The 20,342-nt window shown below is 44.1% G+C and overlaps 1 protein-coding gene across 2 annotated transcripts; it reads right to left on the minus strand.

Annotated features, from left to right (window-relative positions):
* Positions 1-1,772: 1,772 nt before the first annotated feature.
* Positions 1,773-18,373, minus strand: cfap157 (cilia and flagella associated protein 157). 2 transcript variants are annotated; one of them, XM_014171567.2, is made up of 9 exons: positions 18,099-18,373; positions 17,433-17,704; positions 15,504-15,657; positions 15,144-15,411; positions 14,843-14,973; positions 14,173-14,323; positions 8,645-8,823; positions 3,228-3,386; positions 1,773-2,982 (listed from the first exon to the last, which is right to left on the minus strand). In XM_014171567.2, the coding sequence occupies exons 1-9, from the start codon at positions 18,251-18,253 to the stop codon at positions 2,814-2,816; spliced, it is 1,638 nt and encodes a 545-aa protein (XP_014027042.2). In that variant the 5' UTR covers positions 18,254-18,373; the 3' UTR covers positions 1,773-2,813. The 2 variants fall into 2 exon arrangements, with proteins under 2 accessions (XP_014027042.2, XP_014027043.2); XM_014171568.2 differs by having other exon boundaries at positions 1,773-2,987.
* Positions 18,374-20,342: the final 1,969 nt, after the last annotated feature.

Here is a 20,342-nt window from a genome sequence, read left to right on the forward strand (position 1 = left end):
AATTAGATCTGGGTATAAATATTTGATGAGCTGCTGCATGTTCACAACTACTCTGCTGCTTCATGGGCGTTCAAGGTCAAGAGGCAATGACTGCAGCTATAGGGAGGGAAAGAGGATGGATGGCTAACACACCTCACTGCTGTTCAGCTGACAATAATATCATTATGGACACTTTTATCCAAAGCAAATTACAGTACTGGCAACACTGACAGTGACACATATATTCAGCATAAGTGGCCAATGAAAGCTTTGAACTCAACCCTGATGCTACAAACACCATGCACTGACCTAACGCACTAGCCATTGAAAAATGTATGATTGAGGAGTGGAGACTGAGAGATGATCCATTCAATCAAAACCTGTACTGAACTCATGCATCATTGAAGCATGGCAGGAGAGCACTGTATAAAAATAACCATGTACTTGATTGCTATGCCAATGCCTCAGTCTCAGTAGACTGCAGTTCAGTTGCCACTCATGCATCTAATATAGATACCCACACTAAGAAAAAAAGGTGCTATCTAGAACCTAAAAGGGTTCTTCGGCTGTCCCCATGGGACAACCCTTTGAAGAACCCTTTTGGGTTTCATGTAGAACCCTTTCCACAGAGGGAACAAGTGCATCCTACACTGGGTTAGCCTGGCTGATGCGACTCACGTGGTACACAGCAAGGGAGTGCTGTTATACACTGGTATGGACAGGAGACCGTTGATGGTGCAATATTCGCACAGAAATTGTCTTGAGCTTTGATTGGTTCTCTCAAACGTTTTCTTTCCTGGGGTTGAGAATTCTCATTGTTTAGATTTGAAAATTCAACAGTTGTTTTGGAAGGGGGCGGCACTCGGGCTGTGTGGCTGTCCATGTGGGTGTTTGGTTCTCCTGTCTTTCTCACTCAATCAGAAAAAACACAGCTCCTTTCATTATCAATGCACTGTGCCTACAACATAAAGGATCCTTTCCAGACTGTAATCAGGAAGACTTCGAGTTTGGTGTCAGCCAGACTAACGGTGGGTAGCTTACCAATCTGTTTTAAAAATAAGTCAGCAACACTTCAAAACACTGAAAAAAATGTGATAACAGCTTCTGATAGCTCTGAGTCTGAAATGGAACCCTGTTACCTTTTTAATGCACTACATTTGACCAAGGCCCACAACCTACTCCCTATGTGCACAAAAGTGGTGCACTACATAGGGAATAGGATGCCATTTCAGATGCAGCTTGACTGCCTTTTAAAAGGAACTGAGAGGTCCATCTGTCTGCTGTTGAAGGGAAATAAAAGAGGACATTGGCCAGCTCATACAAACCTTTAAGCTCTAGTTTCATCTAGGTGGTTCCAAGCAGCACAATGAGGCAGGATCCATTTTAATAGCCCAGCCCGAGACAAAACATTGTGTGGATCCAGCAAGGAAAGATCTACATTCTCAAAACCTCACTGGGCCAAGAAATAAATCATTTTCAGGGCTGAGAAGGCAGGTATGTTCACCTGGGAATTACTGCAGAGGAAGGTGATAAATCACACCAATTAAAAAGAGCTACTGCCTGTGATGTCTTCTCATGTCCCTACAAATGAGACACTGATTAATTTAGGGAGAGATATTTTTAACTAGCTTTGATGGGTAAAGACATCATGAAAAGCACGTTGAATTATGACAGTGAGAAAGAGATACGATACAGCTGCACATTTACAGGGTAGTAGTCGCAAAATGTTTACAATGAGCTCACAAAAAGATATCTAAGAAATGTCCCCATCCACATTCCCTTATTCACATGCATCTAGTCACAGAGCTTTAATATGACAAAAATGTGAACATTGCTGCTGTTGAAACACAAGCACCATTGTTTCACATCATCTGGGGTCCCATAGTGTCACTTTAAAAAAAAATGTTGCGTCCATCAGAAAGGGATACAAAGACAAAGAGTTTAGAGAATAAGAACATCAGGATTTAATCAATACGTCAATGCATAACGCATAAAATCAGGACGTCATGTCAGCTCTACAATAAAAGGTCTGTGAGATTGCCATTGTCTCATTATTAAAATATATATTCAATGGGGAATATCCTCTCTATGATCATATGTTTCTAACACCCTAGGAACTTGTGATGGTCTAAAAATGATTTGATAGGTACATGGTGTGCAATGACAGCTTTCATTCGTCTGAACAAGTGAAAATGAAACCTTAATAAATTAACAAGCTTACATCTCAAAAGGCAGATGGTAATGCAGTGATGGGCCCATTTTAATTTGATAAACCAGATGTCCTCATAGACTTTGTGTTTATTTGCATTATAGAGACCTTGACAATGTCAAACACCAGACTTCACTTAATGTAACAGATGGGCAGATGTACAGTACAACAGCCCACATTCTGCCCTCATAACAACCATTGAACCTTGTAAAGTCAGCCTTGTAAAGATCAGCAATTTTAAAGTATTTTCCTCTGTTTATTACTTCATGAACTACATATTGGATTTAGTAGATGGACAATTGGCTTTGTTACAGTATGTCTTAATCTTTTTTATTTCACCTTTATTTAGTTCACCTTTATTATTTTGAGTATACATTTCTAATGTTTATTGTTTGGCTTTAGTCTCCAAATGAATTTGACCTAAATCATAACACAAAATAACAGAGCCTTTATTAGATTTCTAGAGATAAAATTATAGTGTCTGGTCTTTTGTCTGCTTCAGTACAACATATTCTAAGAGTTGCTCCTGCCACCTAGTGGCTGGAAAAGAAACAGCATTAGTCATGTCATTCCAAAAAGTGAGCATAACCATGTAGCAACATTTATTTTTTGTTGAAATGTCCCATTAAAAGGGGTTTAAATCCCAGTCCCAGTCCTGCCTATCTGAAGATGGGTTCAGCGGCGCTGCCCCTGGTTGGAAAGCAGGCTCCCTCTGGGAGGGTCCCTGAGCCGAGGAGCCAGGGTCTCTGGACCAGAGGGTTTGGATGGGCTGGTCCTCTTCTGGGGTGGTGAGACTTTCCTGACAAACAGAGGCGCTACGGTCACCAATACATTGACACAAATCGGTTTACATGTTTACATTTAAAAAATCCACTTAACATAAAACATACTTCTGACCATTGAATTAATAAATAAAAAAATCCCCCACTCTCTGTATCTACTGTAACTAAGTTACAATATATATTAATATATACACTGACGACATTGCATTTCCTAATCTAAGAGTATTTTTGGCAAGCATAAAATGCAGCTCAATCACCTGTGCAGTTGAAGGCGGGTGCTCTTGGAGAGGGGTCCCATCTTGGACAGGAGGTTGTTGTAGTTGTGTGTCCGTCGCGGTACGAGGCCCAGGTCTCCTGTCTTGAAGTGAGACAGCTGGGTGGTGTCCTTGACAAGAGGACCAAGAAGACCTGATGATCTGGAGGAGGGTGTAGGAGACAAGTATGCATGTCATTTAAGAAACATAGTGAGCTAGAGAAATACACTACACAAGTATGTGGACACTCCTTTAAAATTTGTGGATTTGGCTATTTTAGCCACAACCGTTCCTGATAGGTGTATAAAATCGAGCACATGCCATGCAATCTCCATAGACAAACACTGGCAGTAGAATGGCCTTACTGAAGAGCTCAGTGACTTTCAACGTGGCACCATCATAGGATGCCACCTTTCCAACAAGTCAGTTCAACAAATTTCTGGCCTACTAGAGCTGCCCTGGTCAACACTAAGTGCTGTTATTGTGAAGTGGAAATGTCTAGGCACAACAACGGCTCAGCCGCGAAGTGGTAGGCCACACAAGCTCACAGAACAGGACTGCTGAGTGCTGAAGTGCGTACCGTGTAAAAATGATCTGTCCTCAGTTGCAACACTCACTACCGAGTTCTAAACTGCCTCTGGAAGCAACGTCAGCACAAGAACTGTTCGTCGGGAGCTCATGAAATGGGTTTCCATAGCCGAGCAGCTGGACACAAGCCTATGACTACCATGTGCAATGACAAACGTTGACTGGAGTGGTGTAAAGCTCACCGCCATTGGACTCTGGAGCAGTGGAAACGCATTCTCTAGAGTGATGAATCGCGCTTCACCATCTGGCAGACCGATGGACGAATCTGGGTTTGGCAGATGCCAGGAGAACACTACCTACCCGAATGCATAGTGCCAAATGTAAAGTTTGGTGGAGGAGGAATAATGGTATGGGGTTGTTTTTCATGGTTTGGGCCCTTTAGTTCCAGGGAAGGGAAATCTTAACCCCATCATACAATGACATTCTAGACTATTCTGTGCTTTGTGGCAACAGTTTGGGGAAGGCCCTTTCCTGTTTCAGTATGACAATGCCCCCGTGGACAAGCGAGCTCCATACAGAAATGGTTTGTCGAGATCGGTGTGGAAAAACTTGACTGGCCTGCACAGAGCCCTGACCTCAACCCCATCGAACGCCTTTGGGATGAATTGGAAGGCTAACTGCGAGCCAGGCCTAATCACCCAACATCTGTGCCCGACCTCACTAATGTTCTTGTGGCTGAATGGAAGCAAGACCCTGCAGCAATATTCCAACATCTAGTGGAAAGCCTTCCCAGAAGAGTAGAGGCTGTTATAGTAGCAAAGTGGGGACCAACTCCATATTAATGCCCATGATTTTGGAATGTGATGTTGGATGATGTTGACCATCTAGTGTATCTTGAGCATCTTGATAATTAATTCATTCCAAGATGGCATAGCAGTCAGATGTCCTTTGTCCTCCTCTTGTCGTGTCCCGTGTATATATATATTTACATATTTTCTTCGCATATCTTTTATATATTTTTTTCTAAAAACTCAACCTCAAAACACTCTCCTGCAACCCGCCTCACCAATTACATTTTTAAAAAATTATTTACCTAAAATCTGAAATCCACAACAGAAGCTAGCTAGAGGTTAGCCAGAGGTTGGCCAGTTCACTGGCTAACGTTAGAGTTCAGCTAGCCACGGTTGGCGGTCATCAGCTATCCCTTAGCTCGAAAAGCTATAGCCAGTTTTGTACAGCGCGACTCAGACCAGAGCATACCGGACCAATTTTTTCTCCACATCCCCGGATTTGTACCGCAGGCTCTGGACATTTACACCTGGATCTTGCAGCTAGCTAGCTGCTACCCGAGTGACTATTGGCTAACGTCGGTCCTGGAGCTAACATCAATTATTCCGGAGCTAGCCAGCTGAAGATTTCCATCAGCCACTCCTGGGCTAATATCACCTATCCGGACCCGTTTTACTGCCGATGCGGAGCGCCATCGGGCCTTCACGACTGGACTACCGACGTTATCTGCCCGAGGGAGTTATCCAACTGGCCCCTCCGTCGCGACGTAACCTGAACGCCCATCTGCGGCCCGCTAATCGTTAGCTGTCTTATCGGCTGCTATCTGAATAGGTCTATCGGACAATTTTCTTGGGCCACTATAACTATAACTATTTTGCCAATTGGACTGGTCCCCCCTACCACATGGAACCCCACTAATCTACAGACGGAAACGCACGAGGTGGCTAAAAACAGACCTCCCTCCATCTTCTGCCAGCTTGCTACCTATGGCCCGGCTAGCTGTCTGAATCTCACTAGACCCTTATGATCACTCAGCTAAGCATGCCTCAACCTTAATGTCAATTTGCCTTGTCCATTGCTGTTCTGGTTAGTGTTTATTGGCTTATTTCACTGTAGAGCCTCTAGCCCTGCTCATTATACCTTATCCAACCTTTCAGTTCCACCACCCACACATGCTATGACATCTTCTGGTTTAAATTATGTTTCTAGAGACAATATCTCTCTCATCATCACTCAATGCCTAGGTTTACCTTCACTGTATTCACATCCTACCATACCTTTGTCTGTACATTATATCTTGAAGCTATTTTATCGCCCCCAGAAACCTGCTCCTTTTACTCTCTATTCCGGACATCATAGACGACCAATTCTCATAGCTTTTAGACGTACCCTTATCCTACTCCTCCTCTGTTCCTCTGGTGATGTAGAGGTGAATCCAAGCCCTGCAGTGCCTAGCTCCACTCCTATTCCCCAGGCGCTCTCTTTTGATGACTTCTGTAACCGTAATAGCCTTGGTTTCATGCATGTTAACATTAGAAGCCTCCTCCCTAAGTTTGTTTTATTCACTGCTTCAGCACACTCTGCCAACCCGGATGTCCTAGCCGTGTCTGAATCCTGGCTTAGGAAGTCCACCAAAAACTCTGAAATCTTCATCCCTAACTACAACATTTTCAGACAAGATAGAACGGCCAAAGGGGGCGGTTTTGCAATCTACTGTCGTCTGAGATTCCAAAAGATTGGAAAGCAGCTGCTGTCATCCCCCTCTTCAAAGGAGGGGACACTCTTGACCCAAACTGCTACAGACCTATATCAATCCTACCCTGCCTTTCTAAGGTCTTCAAAAGCCAAATCAACAAACAGATTACCGAACATTTTGAATCCCACCGCACCTTCTCCGCTATGCAATCTGGTTTCAGAGCTGGTCATGGGTGAACCTCAGCCACGCTGTAATGGCCGTCGTTGAAATGAGACCAAGGTGCAGCGGAGGATGTGTTCATCTTGTAAGGTTTTTAATGACCGAAAGAACACTATACAAAAAGAAACCAAAAAGAACAACCAGCAACAGTTCTGTCAGGATACAAACTCTAAACAGAAAACATTCACCCACAAACCCCAAAGGAAAAACAGGCTGCCTATGTATGACTCTCAATCAGCAACAAACGACTTACACCTGTTTCTGATTGAGAGCCATACACTGCCGAAACAAAGAAAACCACCAACATAGAAAAAGAAACCTAGAACGCCCACCCATGTCACACCCTAGCCCAACCAAAAATAGAGAACAAAAAACCCTCTCTATGGCCAGGGCGTTACACACGCTCAAGGTCCTAAACGATATCGTAACCGCCATCGATAAGAAACAATACTGTGCTGCCGTATTCATTGACCTGGCCAAGGCTTTTGACTCTGTCAATCACCACATCCTCATCGGCAGACTCAATAGCCTTGGTTTCTCAAATGATTGCCTCCCCTGGTTCACCAACTACTTCTCTGATAAAGTTCAATGTGTCAAATCGGATGGCCTGTTGTGCGGGCCTCTGGTAGTCTCTATGGGGGTGCCACAGGGTTCAATTCTTGGGCCAACTCTTTTCTCTGATGTCGCTCTTGCTGCTGGTGAGTCTCTGATCCACCTCTACACAGACGACACCATTCTGTATACTTCTGGCCCTTCTTTGGACACTGTGTTAACAACCCTCCAGATGAGCTTCAATGCCGTACAACTCTCCTTCCGTGGCCTCCAACTGCTTTTAAATACAAGTAAAACTAAATGCATGCTCTTCAACCGATCACTGCCTGCACCTGCCCGTCTGTCCAGCACCACTACTCTGGACGGTTCTGACTTAGAATATGTGGACAACTACAAATACCTAGGTGTCTGGTTAGACTGTAAGCTCTCCTTCCAGACTCACATCAAACATCTCCAATCCAAAGTTAAATCTAGAATTGGCTTCCTATTTCGCAACAAAGCATCCTTCACTCATGCTGCCAAACATACCCTCTTAAAACTGACCATCCTACCGATCCTTGACGATGTCATTTACAAAATAGCCTCCAATACCCTACTCAATAAACTGGATGCAGTCTATCACAGTGCCATCCGTTTTGTCACCAAAGCCCCATATACTACCCACTACTGCGACCTGTACGCTCTCGTTGGCTGGCCCTCGCTTCATACTCGTCGCCAAACCCACTGGCTCCAGGTCATCTACAAGACCCTGCTAGGTAAAGTCCCCCCTTATCTCCGCTCACTGGTCACCATAGCAGCACCCACCTGTAGCACGCGCTCCAGCAGGTATATCTCACTGGTCACCCCCAAAGCCAATTTCTCCTTTGGCCGTCTCTCCTTCCTGTTCTCTGCTGCCAATGACTGGAACGAACTACAAAAATCTCTAAAACTGGAAACACTTATCTCCCTCACTAGCTTTAAGCACCAGCTGTCAGAGCAGCTCACAGATCACTGCACCTGTACATAGCCCATCTATAATTTAGCCCATACAACTACCTCTTCCCCTACTGTATTTATTTATTTTGCTCCTTTGCACCCCATTATTTCTATTTCTACTTTGCACTTTCTTCCACTACAAATCTACCATTCCAGTGTTTTACTTGCTATATTGTATTTACTTTGCCACCATGGCCTTTTTTGCCTTTACCTCCCTTATCTCACCTCATTTGCTCACATTGTATATAGACTTATTTTTCTACTGTATTATTGACTGTATGTTTGTTTTACTCCATGTGTAACTCTGTGTTGTTGTATGTGTCGAACTGCTTTGCTTAATCTTGGCCAGGTCGCAATTGTAAATGAGAACTAGTTCTCAACTTGCCTACCTGGTTGAATAAAGGTGAAATAAATAAAAATAAATAAATAAATAATCATACCATATGGCAACAATGTACTAACTCTTGCAACATAATTTTTTTTTAAATAAACAGTAATTGTTATGGAATAATTATGTTGCTATAGTTCTGTATTGACAGCTTTCTCCAAGACTGTGCTAATGTACAGAGTAAACCTGCACAATGGTTACTAGTGCACCAGCTCACATCTGCTACACTAGCATTAGAGGAGAGGAAGGCAGTATGTAGGCCGCCTCCAGTACCTTCCTGGGCCAGGGCCGGTCTTGAGCTCATGGAGGGAGTCTCCCTCTGGGATGAAGTCCTTCATGGCAGGCCCTTTCCCCAGCAGAGCAGCACTGTCCAACACAGCCAACAGCTTCTGCATCATTTGGTTCCTCCGGACCAGAGTCTTCACCTCAGAGTCCTCCTCTATAGGCACCTCCTGTTAGGATAGGCGAAGGAGTTACGTTAGTGCTACTAATCGCAATGTGACATTTCCATCTGGTGAGCAAGTGTGAGGTAAATCTAACCACAAGTGTTAATTACTCATCTCAAAGTGGAAACATTTTACACAAGTGTTTATAACTAAAGTAACAGAATTCTGACTCATAACTACAATGTAATGATACAATAATTGCTTCAGGAAACAGTTTATAATACATAGAAGACTATCTACACGCATGCAATGTTTACACCAGTGGAGGCTCCTCAGAAGGAAGGGGAGAACTATCCTCAGTGAATTTCAGAAAAATCTAAATTGAAAAAATAAGTTAAGTCCTTTTTAGATAAAACTATACTAAATATATTCACATCAAATCGTATTAGTCACATGCGCCAAATACAACAGGTGTAGACCTTACAGTGAAATGCTTACTTACGAGCCCCTAATCAACAATGCAGTTAAAAAAAAAATCTGAATAAGAAATAAAAGTAACAAGTAATTAAAGAGCAGCAGTAAAATAACAATAGCGAGACTATGTCCAGAGGGGGGTACCGGTACAGAGTCAATGTGTGGGGGCACAAGTTAGTTGAGGTAATATGTACATGTAGGTAGAGTTATTAAATAATGCATGGATGATAACAACAGAGAGTAGCAGCAGTGTAAAGGGGGGGGGGGGGGGGGGCAATGCAAAGAGTCTGGGTAGCCATTTAATCAGATGAACGAACATCTAATCAAATGGCTACCCAGGAGCTGTTTAGAAGCCTCTTGGACCTAGACTTGGCGCTCCGGTACCGCTTGCCATGCAGTAGCAGAGACAACTGTCTATGACTAGGGTGGCTGGAGTCTTTGACAATTTTTAGGGCCTTCCTCTGACACCGCCTGGTATAGAGGTCCTGGATGGCAGGAAGCTTGGCGCCGGTGATGTACTGGGCCGTACGCACTACCCTCTGTAGTGCCTTGCAGTCGGAGGCCGAGCAGTTTCCATACCAGGCAGTGATGCAGCTAGTCAGGATGCTCTCGATGGTGCAGCTGTAAAACCTTTTGAGGATCTGAGGACCCATGCCAAATCTTTTCAGTCTCCTGAGGGGGAATAGGTTTTGTCATGCCCTCTTCACGACTGTCTTGGTGTGCTTGGACCATGTTAGTTTGTTGGTGATGTGGACACCAAGGAACTTGAAGCTCTCAACCTGCTCCACTACAGCCTTGTCGATGAGAATGGGGGCGTGCTCGGTCCTCTTTTTCCTGTAGTCCACAATCATCTCCTTTGTCTTGATCATGTTGAGGGAGAGGTTGTTGTCCTGGCACCACACGGCCAGGTCTCTTACCTCCTCCCTATAGGCTGTCTCGTCATTGATCAGGCCTACCACTGTTGTGTCATCAGCAAACTTAATGATGGTGTTGGAGTCGTGCCTGGCTGTGCAGTCATGAGTAAACAGGGAGTACAGCAGGGGACTGAGCACGCACCCCTGAGGGGCCCCTGTGTTGAGGATCAGCGTGGCGGATGTGTTGTTACCTACCCTTACCACCTGGATCCAGTTGCAGAGGGAGGTGTTTAGTCCCAGGGTCCTTAGCTTATTGACTAGCTTTGAGGGCACTATGGTGTTGAACGCTGAGCTGTAGTCAATGAATAGCATTCTCACATAGATGTTCCTTTTGTCCAGGTGGGAAAGGGCAGTGTGGAGTGCAATAGAGATTGCATCATCTGTGGATCTGTCAGGGTGCTATGCAAATTGGAGTGGGTCTAGGGTTTCTGGGATAATGGTGTTGATGTGAGCAATGACCAGCCTTTCAAAGCACTTCATGGCTACAGACTTGAGTGCAACGGATCGGTAGTCATTTAGCAGGTTAGCTTAGTGTTCTTGGGCACAGGGACTATGCTGGTCTGCTTAAAACATGTTGGTACTACAGACTCGGACAGGAAGAGGTTGAAATTGTCAGTGAAGACACTTGCCAATTGGTCAGCGCATGCTCGCACAGTACACGTCCTTGTAATCCGTCTAGCCCTGCGGCCTTGTGAATGTTGACCTGTTTAAAGGTCTTACATCGGCTGCGGAGAGCGTGATCACACAGTCTTCCGGAACAGCTGGTGCTCTCATGCATGTTTCAGTGTTATTTGCCTCGAATCGAGCATATAAGTAGTTTAGCTCATCTGGTAGGCTGGTGTCACTGGGCAGCTCTCGGCTGTGCTTCCATTTGTAGTCTGTAATGGTTTGCAAGCCCTGCCACATCCAACGAGCGTCAGAGCCAGTGTAGTACGATTTGATCTTAGTCCTGTATTGACGCTTTGCTTGTTTGATGGTTCGTCGGAGGGCATAGCGGGATTTCTTATAAGCTTCCGGGTTAAGAGTCCCGCTCCTTGAAAGCGGTAGCTCTAGCCTTTAGCTCAGTGCGGATGTTGCCTGTAATCCATGGCTTCTGGTTGGGGTATGTACGTACGGTCACTGTGGGGATGACGTCATCGATGCACTTATTGATGAAGCCAATGACTGATGTGGTGTACTCCTCAATGCCATTGGAGGAATCCCGGAACATATTCCAGTCTATCCTAGCAAAGCAGTCCTGTAGCTTAGCATCTGCTTCATCTGACCACTTTTTTATTGATTGAGTCACTGGTGCTTCCTGCTTTAATTTTTGCTTGTAAGCAGGAATCAGGAGGATAGAATTATGGTCAGATTTGCCAAATGGAGGGTGAGGGAGAGCTTTGTATGTGTCTCTGTGTGTGGAGTAAAGGTGGTCCAGAGTTTTTTTCCCTCTGGTTGCCCATTTAACATGCTGATAGAAATTTGGTAAGACCGATTTAAGTTTCCCTGCATTAAAGTCCCCGGCTACTAGGAGCGCCACCTCTGGGTGAGCGTTTTCCTGTTTGCATGGCGGAATACAGCTCATTCAGTGCGGTCTTAGTGCTAGCATCAGTCTGTGGTGGTATGTAGACAGCTACAAAAAATACAGATGAAAACTCTAGGTATATAGTGTGGTCTACAGCTTATCATGTGATACTCTACCTCAGGCGAGCAAAACTTCAACACTCCTTTGATATCGTACACCAGCTGTTATTTACAAAAATACATAGTCCGATGCCCCTTGTCTTACCAGACGCCGCTGTTCTGTCCTGCCGATACAGCGTATATAACCAGCCAGCTGTATGTTGATAATGTCGTCGTTCAGCCACGACTCCGTGAAGCATAAGATATTACAGTTTTGAATGTCCCGTTGATAGTTTAATCTTCCGCGTAGGTCATCAAATGTTATTTTCCAAAGATTGCACGTTTGCTAGCAGAATGGAAGGAAGTGGGGGTTTATTCGATCGCCTACGAATTCTCAGAAGGCAGCCCGCCCTCTGGCCCCTTTTTCTCCACCTTCTCTTCACGCAAATGACGGGGATCTGGGCCTGTTCCCGGGAAAGCAGTATATCATTCACGTCGGGCTCGTCGGAATTGTTAATACAACATTCGCAGAGTACGACCCTGCCTTACACAGGAAGCGGCGCAGGTCCTAATCCAGGCACTTGTCATCTCCCGTCTGGATTACTGCAACTCCCTGTTGGCGGGGCTCCCTGCCTGTGCCATTAAACCCCTACAACTCATCCAGAACACCGCAGCCCGTCTGGTGTTCAACCTTCCCAACTTCTCTCACGTCACCCCGCTCCTCTGCACACTCCACTGGCTTCCAGTTGAAGCTCGCATCTGCTACAAGACCATTGTGCTTGCCTACGGAGCTGTGAGGGGAACGGCACCTCCGTACCTTCAGGCTCTGATCAGGCCCTACACCCAAACAAGGGCACTGCGTTCATCCACCTCTGGCCTGCTGGCCCCCCTACCTCTGCGGAAGCACAGTTCCCGCTCAGCCCAGTCAAAACTGTTCGCTGCCCTGGCACCCCAATGGTGGAACAAGCTCCCTCACGACGCCAGGACAGCGGAGTCAATCACCACCTTCCGTAGACACCTGAAACCCCACCTCTTTAAGGAATACCTGGGATAGGATATAGTAATCCTTCTAACCCCTCCCCAAAAAAAGATATAGATGTACTATTGTAAAGTGGTTGTTCCACTGGATATCATAAGGTGAATGCACCAATTTGTAAGTCGCTCTGGATAAGAGCGTCTGCTAAATGACGTAAATGTAAAATGTAAATGTTAAAGGAAAAAAAGGATTCTGCCAGCCCATGGTGAGTAATCACAGTTCTGATGTCTAGAAGTTATTTTCGGTCATAAGAGACAGTAGCAGCAACATTATGTACAAAATAAGTTACAAACAACGCAAAGAAACAAACAAAAAAACACAACTGCTTTGGAATACGTAAAACGCCAGCCTTGTTCTCCGCCGCCATCTTGTCACATATGACACCAAATAATTGATTAAAACACACTGTTTTGCAATGAAGGTCTATAGTAGCCTCAGCAGCACTCTGTAGGATAGCACCATGGTGTAGCCGGAGGACACCTAGTTTCAGTCCTCTTCTGGGTACATTGACTTCAATACAAAACCTAGGAGGCTCGTGGTTCTCACCCCCTTCCATAGACTTACACAGTAATTATGACAACTTCCGAAAGACGTCCTCCAACCTATTAGAGCTCTTGTCCACCCAATCAAAGGATCAGAGAATGAATCTAGTACTGAAAGCATAAGCATAAGCTAGCTAGCACTGCAGTGCATAAAATGTGGTTGACTCTAAGAGAGAGAAAGACAATACAAATTAAGTTCTTCAAAAATGAAGGAGCGGCAAGAAAGAGGGAGCTATATTTTGTATTTTTCCATGCTATGTTACCTAGCTGGCTATGGCTATCCAACACTGGAACTCTTCCAAGTCAAGGTAAGCTTTTAGTTTTATAAATGTATTGCCACCGGGGCCCGCTGGTGTAACTGCTAAACTGCTTTCTAACTGTACACTGATGCATGATTGTAGCTAGTTTACTAACACGTTCGTTTTAGCAGCTATGTTGACTTGACTTTAGCTAATATGGTGACAACGATGTAGGCTGTGTGTAGTGGTTAGCGGTTATAAGATGAGGGTTTGGCTTGGAAAGGATTTTTCGCCTGGTCACAGACAGCTGATGTGTTGTGCACTGAAGTCCACAAGTGAAGGAAAAAGGTGAGAAGAGGAGAGAGCGTAGATGAGAGAAGCAATTATGCAACGATCAAAGGGATCATGCTGTTTGCATGCGGCTGCTATGAAAGTGAACTGTGTTTGCGTGTGATCAGGGGTGTATTCATTCCGCCTATTCTGTTGAAAACCCTTTCTTAAACGAAGCAAACGGAACGTGGATAAATATACCTGAATTTGTCCAATAGAAACTCTCGTTTGCAACTGTTGGACTAATGATTACACCCTTGATTCCTAGCACTTCTTACCATGAGGGCCTGTTTCAGGGCGAATGCAGCCGCCTGTAGGATGGTCTCCAGTTGTCCTCTCATGTCCCTCTCCTCCTCCAGCTCTCTCCCCAGCCTGTTTGCCTCGGCACAGTTCCTCTCTGTCTCCTCCAACAGAGAGGCCTGCACCTGCCTGTAGGAACAAACCAGAATGTTGGAGTTAATTACTAATTCAGTTCTTCAATATAAATTGGGTTAAAAACAAAAGACCGGAATCATACTTTTCAGGAAGTTCCACTCATGCAGTTCCATTGAAATTCAATAGATTTAGTGAGAATTAGTTTGACTGTTAATTTAACATATCTCTCACTCGTCGCTGGCATTTGAGGCCTTCATGTAACAATAAACTGTCTAGGGGAGCACCTGACATTTAAATGTCACAGTCACAGGCTGAATGAATTATTATTTATTTGTCTGACATGAATAAGATATACTGTATCATTGTTACACATTAATGTCAGTTAGCCAGGCAAAATACTAATTAAATCATGTACAGGGCCGCAGTCCTGCTGGTTTTGGTAAATTATACTGACTGAATGACAAGGAACAAAACCAGCAGACACTGCGGTTTACCAGGACCAGAATTGTGCACCCCTGATGTAGAGAACAGGAACTCTGGAGTCTTTTTGAATTCTGAATGGAAACATCAGACCTTAGGGCATGCATCTCTGCCAGCAGTACGACATGATACTTCTGCTGTTGTTGATGCTCCTCTTGAGCCCTAGCATACTCCTCCAGCTCAGCCTGCATCTGCTTACACTTCTCTGTGAGCTGATGGATCACCTGATGAAAAGAGAAGAGGAGCAGAGAGGAAGAGCAGGGTAACCTGTCAGCAATCAAATCAGGCTTCAGACAGCTCCTGTCATTATCATGTGGAGGTGTTGATACACCAAAATCATGCAAGCTGAGAATCATGACAATCATCGCTCTCACCCCTTATCCCTCCCCAGTACCTTCTGGTTGCTGAGGCTCTTACGGGTCATCTTGTTGAACAAGGGCTCCAGGACCTCCATCTCTCTGCGGATATGCTTCTCTCTATCCCTCAGATCCTCGTTCTCCTCCAGCAACTGCTTGCTCTTGTCTGACAGCTGACTAAGCTGGGCCGTCACAGACACATTCTCGTGGATGGCCCTCATGGTCGTCTCTGGCATCTTCCTGTCCGACACGCGCCGAAACTCGGCTGCCACCGCCGCCACGTGCTGCTGCATCTCCTTCTTTAGTCTAGAGGGGGCAGGGAGGGAGGACAGCATGAGCAGGAGCTCATGACCAGATCATACAGTGTACAAATGGCTTCTTAACATAATGGCATTGACCTGTCATTGTCCAGCACAGCCTTCCTCTCCAGGCTGTAGATGACTGTGTGGTGCTCCTGTCTCTGCTTCCCAAGCTGCTCCTCTAGGCCCTCCAAGTGGGCCATCAGCTCCTCCTTCTGCACACGGAACTCCTCGAGAGCTGCTAGCTTACCGGCTGCATGGGGATGGAGATAGGAGTAATACAATTACAGTTGAAGTCGGAAGTTTACATACACTTAGGTTGGAGTCATTAAAACTTATTTTTCAACCACTCCACAAATTGCTTGTTAACAAACTATAGTTTTGGCAAGTCGGTTAGGACATCTACTTTGTGCATGACACAAGTAATTTTTCCAACAATTGTTTACGGACAGATTATTTCACTTATAATTCACTGTATCACAATTCCAGTGGGTCAGAAGTTTACATACACTAAGTTGACTGTGCCTTTAAACAGCTTGGAAAATTCCAGAAAATGATGTCACGGCTTAAGAAGCTTCTGATAGGCTAATTGACATCATTTGAGTCAATTGGAGGTGTGTACCTCTGGATGTATTTCAAGGCCTACCTTCAAACTCATTGCCTCTTTGCTTGACATCATGGGAAAATCTAAAGAAATCAGCCAAGACCTCAGAAAAAAATTGTAGACCTCCACAAGTCTGGATCATCCTTGGGAGCAATTTCCAAACACCTGAAGGTACCACGTTCATCTGTACAAACAATAGTACGCAAGTAGAAACACCATGGGGCCACGCAGCCGTCATACTGCTCAGGAAGAAGACGTGTTCTGTCTCCTAGAGATGAACGTACTTTGGTGCAAAAAGTGCAAATCAATCCCAGAACAGCAGCAAAGGACCTTGTAAAGATGCTGGAGAAAACGGGTACAAAAGTATCTATATCCACAATAAAATGAGTCCTATATCGACATAACCTGAAAGACCGCTCAGCAAGGAAGAAGCCACTGCTCCAAAACCGCCATAAAAAAGCCAGACTACAGTTTGCAACTGCACATGGGGACAAAGATCGTACTTTTTGGAGAAATGTCCTCTGGTCTGATGAAACAAAAATAGAACTGTTTGGCCATAATGACCATTGTTATGTTTGGAGGAAAAAGGGGGAGGCTTGCAAGCCGAAGAATAACATCCCAACCGTAAAGCACGGGGGTGGCAGCATCATGTTGTGGGGGTGCTTTGCTGCAGGAGAGACTGGTGCACTTCACAAAATAGATGGCATCATGAGTGAGGAACATTATGTGGATATATTGAAGCAACATCTCAAGACATCAGTCAGGAAGTTAAAGCTTGGTTGCAAATGGGTCTTCCAAATGGACAATGACCCCAAGTATACTTCCAAAGTTGTGGGAAAATGGCTTAAGGACAACAAAGTCAAGGTATTGGCGTGGCCATCACAAAGCCTTGATCTCAATCCTATAGAAATTTGTGGGCAGAACTGAAAAAGTGTGTGCGAGCAAGGAGACCTACAAACCTGACTCAGTTACACCTGCTCTGTCAGGAGGAATGGGCCAAAATTCACCCAACTTATTGTGGGAAGCTTGAGGGAGGCTACCCGAAACGTTTGACCCAAGTTACACAATTTAAAGGCAATGCTACCAAATACTAATTGAGTGTATGTAAACTTCTGACCCACTGGGAATGTGATGAAAGAAATAAAAGCTGAAATAAATCATTCTCTCCACTATTATTCTGACATTTCACATTCTTAAAATAAAGTGGTGATCCTAACTGACCTAAGACAGGGAATTTTTACTAGGATTAAATGTCAGGAATTGTGAAAAAACGGAGTTTAAATGTATTTGGCTAAGGTGTATGTAAACTTCAGACTTCAACTGTAAATGATCAAAGTTTGATCAGATATTCTGGTTTTAAATAAAAGTCTGGTGGTGGATCATGTGGATGGAATGTTATGGCGTCGAGGTTCTTAGTATCTTACCAAGGACCATGTTCTCTGAGGTGAGCTTGTCCTTGTTCTCCTGGAACTCTTGGCGAAGTTGACTGAGCTGCAGCTCAAAGGAGTCCTTCTCAGCATCCTTGGCCTGCTGCAGTCCCACCAGTCTCTCCAACAAGTCTGTGAGCTCATCCTCCTTCTGGGCCAGCGAGCGCTTCAGGTAGAGCACAATGTCTTTCTTCTCCTTCTCAATGGTGAAATACTGAGAGGAGAAGTCCTTCTGTTGCACCTCCAACTCATCACATTTGTGCTGATATCTGCAAATATGAGGTGAGAAAATAGGATGAGAGTGGGATTCAGTCATGGAAACTTGATTGGAAGGCTACAAGCTTGGAATGAACATGATTTAGTTTCATATTATTATGGTGTATTTTGTTTTAACGTTAATGTGCAGTATTTTATAAATAACACATATTTTAATGATTTGCATTAGTCCTAACTGATTCGTGTTTGATTGCCTATTTTACGCACACCGCGGCAATGGGTTCTATTTTGTCATTATGTGGTTATATTATCCAACTATTGTTCCAACAATAATCTTAAAGTGTCAGTGCGTGTTGACTCGCAACATTATTTCTTATTCAGAGGATCAGAGATTAGCCTACATATGAATAGAAATGATCTGTGCGGACCACCCAATGAAACTCTCACTTTTCCAATTGTTCCTCCAAGTTTCGTATCTGCGACCGGTAGAAATCTTTTCCACCTTCAGACAATGCGTCGTCAAAACACGTTTTGTCTCCAAATCCAATTATCTCTTTAATAGTTGATTTATCGCCGCTTTTCTTTCCATTCTTTTTTGGCATATTTGCAATGAAACTTTGTGATTGCGCTATTAAACAACTAGGCAACCACAACACACGTTGTTACCAAGAGAATGACGTCAGGTGCTGACCGGTTGAATTGGAACGTCAGTCTTCCCCATGTATCCCTGACTGCAGTGTGCAGTTCGGGGCCGGGCTCGATGTGGGCGGAGTCAAACGTTTGACCCCGCCCACTTTTTTGTTGGTCCAGCTGAGGTTTGACTGTCACACACTGAATACAAACAACAAGTTTGTGCAAGGCACACGTTGAATACAAACGTAATTAATTTTTGAAGATCATTTGAAATATTATATAAAGTGGTATCAACACATTTGTTGTAATTGTGTTGATAAATTTTATAACTTTGTAATTGTATTATTTAATTGAGCATATATATATACAGTTACCACCTATCCTGATTTATAGTGCTATTTACTTTCCTCATGAGAATGGAGACAGACTATACCATATAGATATACTGACAAGCTGAATGTGCTTTGTCCATTAAGTTATACCAGCTCCAGTAAATCATCAGAGACTTGGGTGACTTCTACGTCATCTTTACTTAGCAACATAACATATATATATTTCATGATGTAGGAGACATCCCCCCCCCCCGGATATATATTTCAGGATGTAGAAGACATTCCCCGCCCCCCCCCCCGATATATATTTCAGGATGTAGAAGACACCCCCCCCCCCGATATATATTTCAGGATGTAGAAGACATCCCCCCCGGGATATATATTTCAGGATGTAGAAGACATCCCCCCCAAGAAGTCACAACATGTCACATCAGCATCCAACTCTGCAGGAGTTTGATGTATGAATTGTGTATGTAGTGTAAAAACTTTAGGAAATAGGTCCCAAAAAGTGTCAAGAATAATAAACAAAAAAAAGTGTGAGCAATAACAATAGAGTGCTTTGCATGCTGCAAGCACAGAAATAATAATAACTTTTCATATGTTATAACAGAAAATAGGACTAATATAATATGCTGAATAGCCAGCATCTTACCATCAAAACAAACACCCCACAGTTGTTTGAGAAACCTTGCTTTGGTAGGCCCTGTGGTGTGAACAAGGTACAATTTTCAATAAAGGACTGACAATCAAATGGTACAGTTCAGTGGAATCATTTAAAGGAATATCCGACCTGAACATCATCCACACCAAAAGTCCTCCAAGGTCCAGGGGACAAGATCCGAGCAATGTTTCTGTGAACACAGTGTATGTGAAAGTAAAGAAAAAGTACAATTCCACAACTTTTTAATACTCCAGCATGCATAACAGTTTTCAACACAGTTGGAACTGAATTAGCCAAACTATTTTAAACAACATTTATGGGTGTTGCTGGATCAGAAAATGTATTTTTGACTGCAAACACACCATCTCTCACATCAATGCACTCACATGCCAAAAATATTTCCTTGGACACCGTTTCAAAGCAATGTGTATGCTTTCTTCGTAAATGTGTTTGAATTTTTTCTTATTTAACTTCAGTTTGCAGTGTAAACAAGTTACAATGACTTTTCTTGACTTGCCATGTATGTTGGCACCTGGTGATTTCAGTATTGTATATACACTGCTCAAAGAAATAAAGGGAACACTTAAACAACACAATGTAACTCCAAGTCAATCACACTTCTGTGAAATCAAACTGTCCACTTAGGAAGCAACACTGATTGACAATACATTTCACATGCTGCTGTGCAAATGGAATAGACAACAGGTGGAAATTATAGGCAATTAGCAAGACACCCCCAATAAAGGAGTGGTTCTGCAGGTGGGGACCACAGAGCACTTCTCAGTTCTTATGCTTCCTGGCTGATGTTTTGGTCACTTTTGAATGCTGGCGGTGCTTTCACTCTAGTGGTAGCATGAGACGGAGTCTACAACCCACACAAGTGGCTCAGGTAGTGCAGCTCATCCAGGATGGCACATCAATGCGAGCTGTGGCAAGAAGGTTTGCTGTGTCTGTCAGCGTAGTGTCCAGAGCATGGAGGCGCTACCAGGAGACAGGCCAGTACATCAGGAGACGTGAAGGAGGCCGTAGGAGGGCAACAACCCAGCAGCAGGACCGCTACCTCCG

The sequence above is a fragment of the Salmo salar genome, chromosome ssa24 (assembly GCF_905237065.1).
Source record: "Salmo salar chromosome ssa24, Ssal_v3.1, whole genome shotgun sequence".
NCBI classification, from domain to species: domain Eukaryota; kingdom Metazoa; phylum Chordata; class Actinopteri; order Salmoniformes; family Salmonidae; genus Salmo; species Salmo salar.

Bases quoted from the DNA above. Each gene is read 5' to 3' on its own strand.
- cfap157 (XM_014171567.2), bottom strand. From the start codon at position 18,253: ATGCCAAAAAAGAATGGAAAGAAAAGCGGCGATAAATCAACTATTAAA. The intron at 15,658-17,432 runs GTAAGATACTAA...ATCCCCATGCAG, and splicing joins CTCAGAGAACATGGTCCTTG to CCGGTAAGCTAGCAGCTCTC. The intron at 2,983-3,227 runs GTGATTGAGCTG...TTGTCAGGAAAG, and splicing joins ACCCGCCTTCAACTGCACAG to TCTCACCACCCCAGAAGAGG.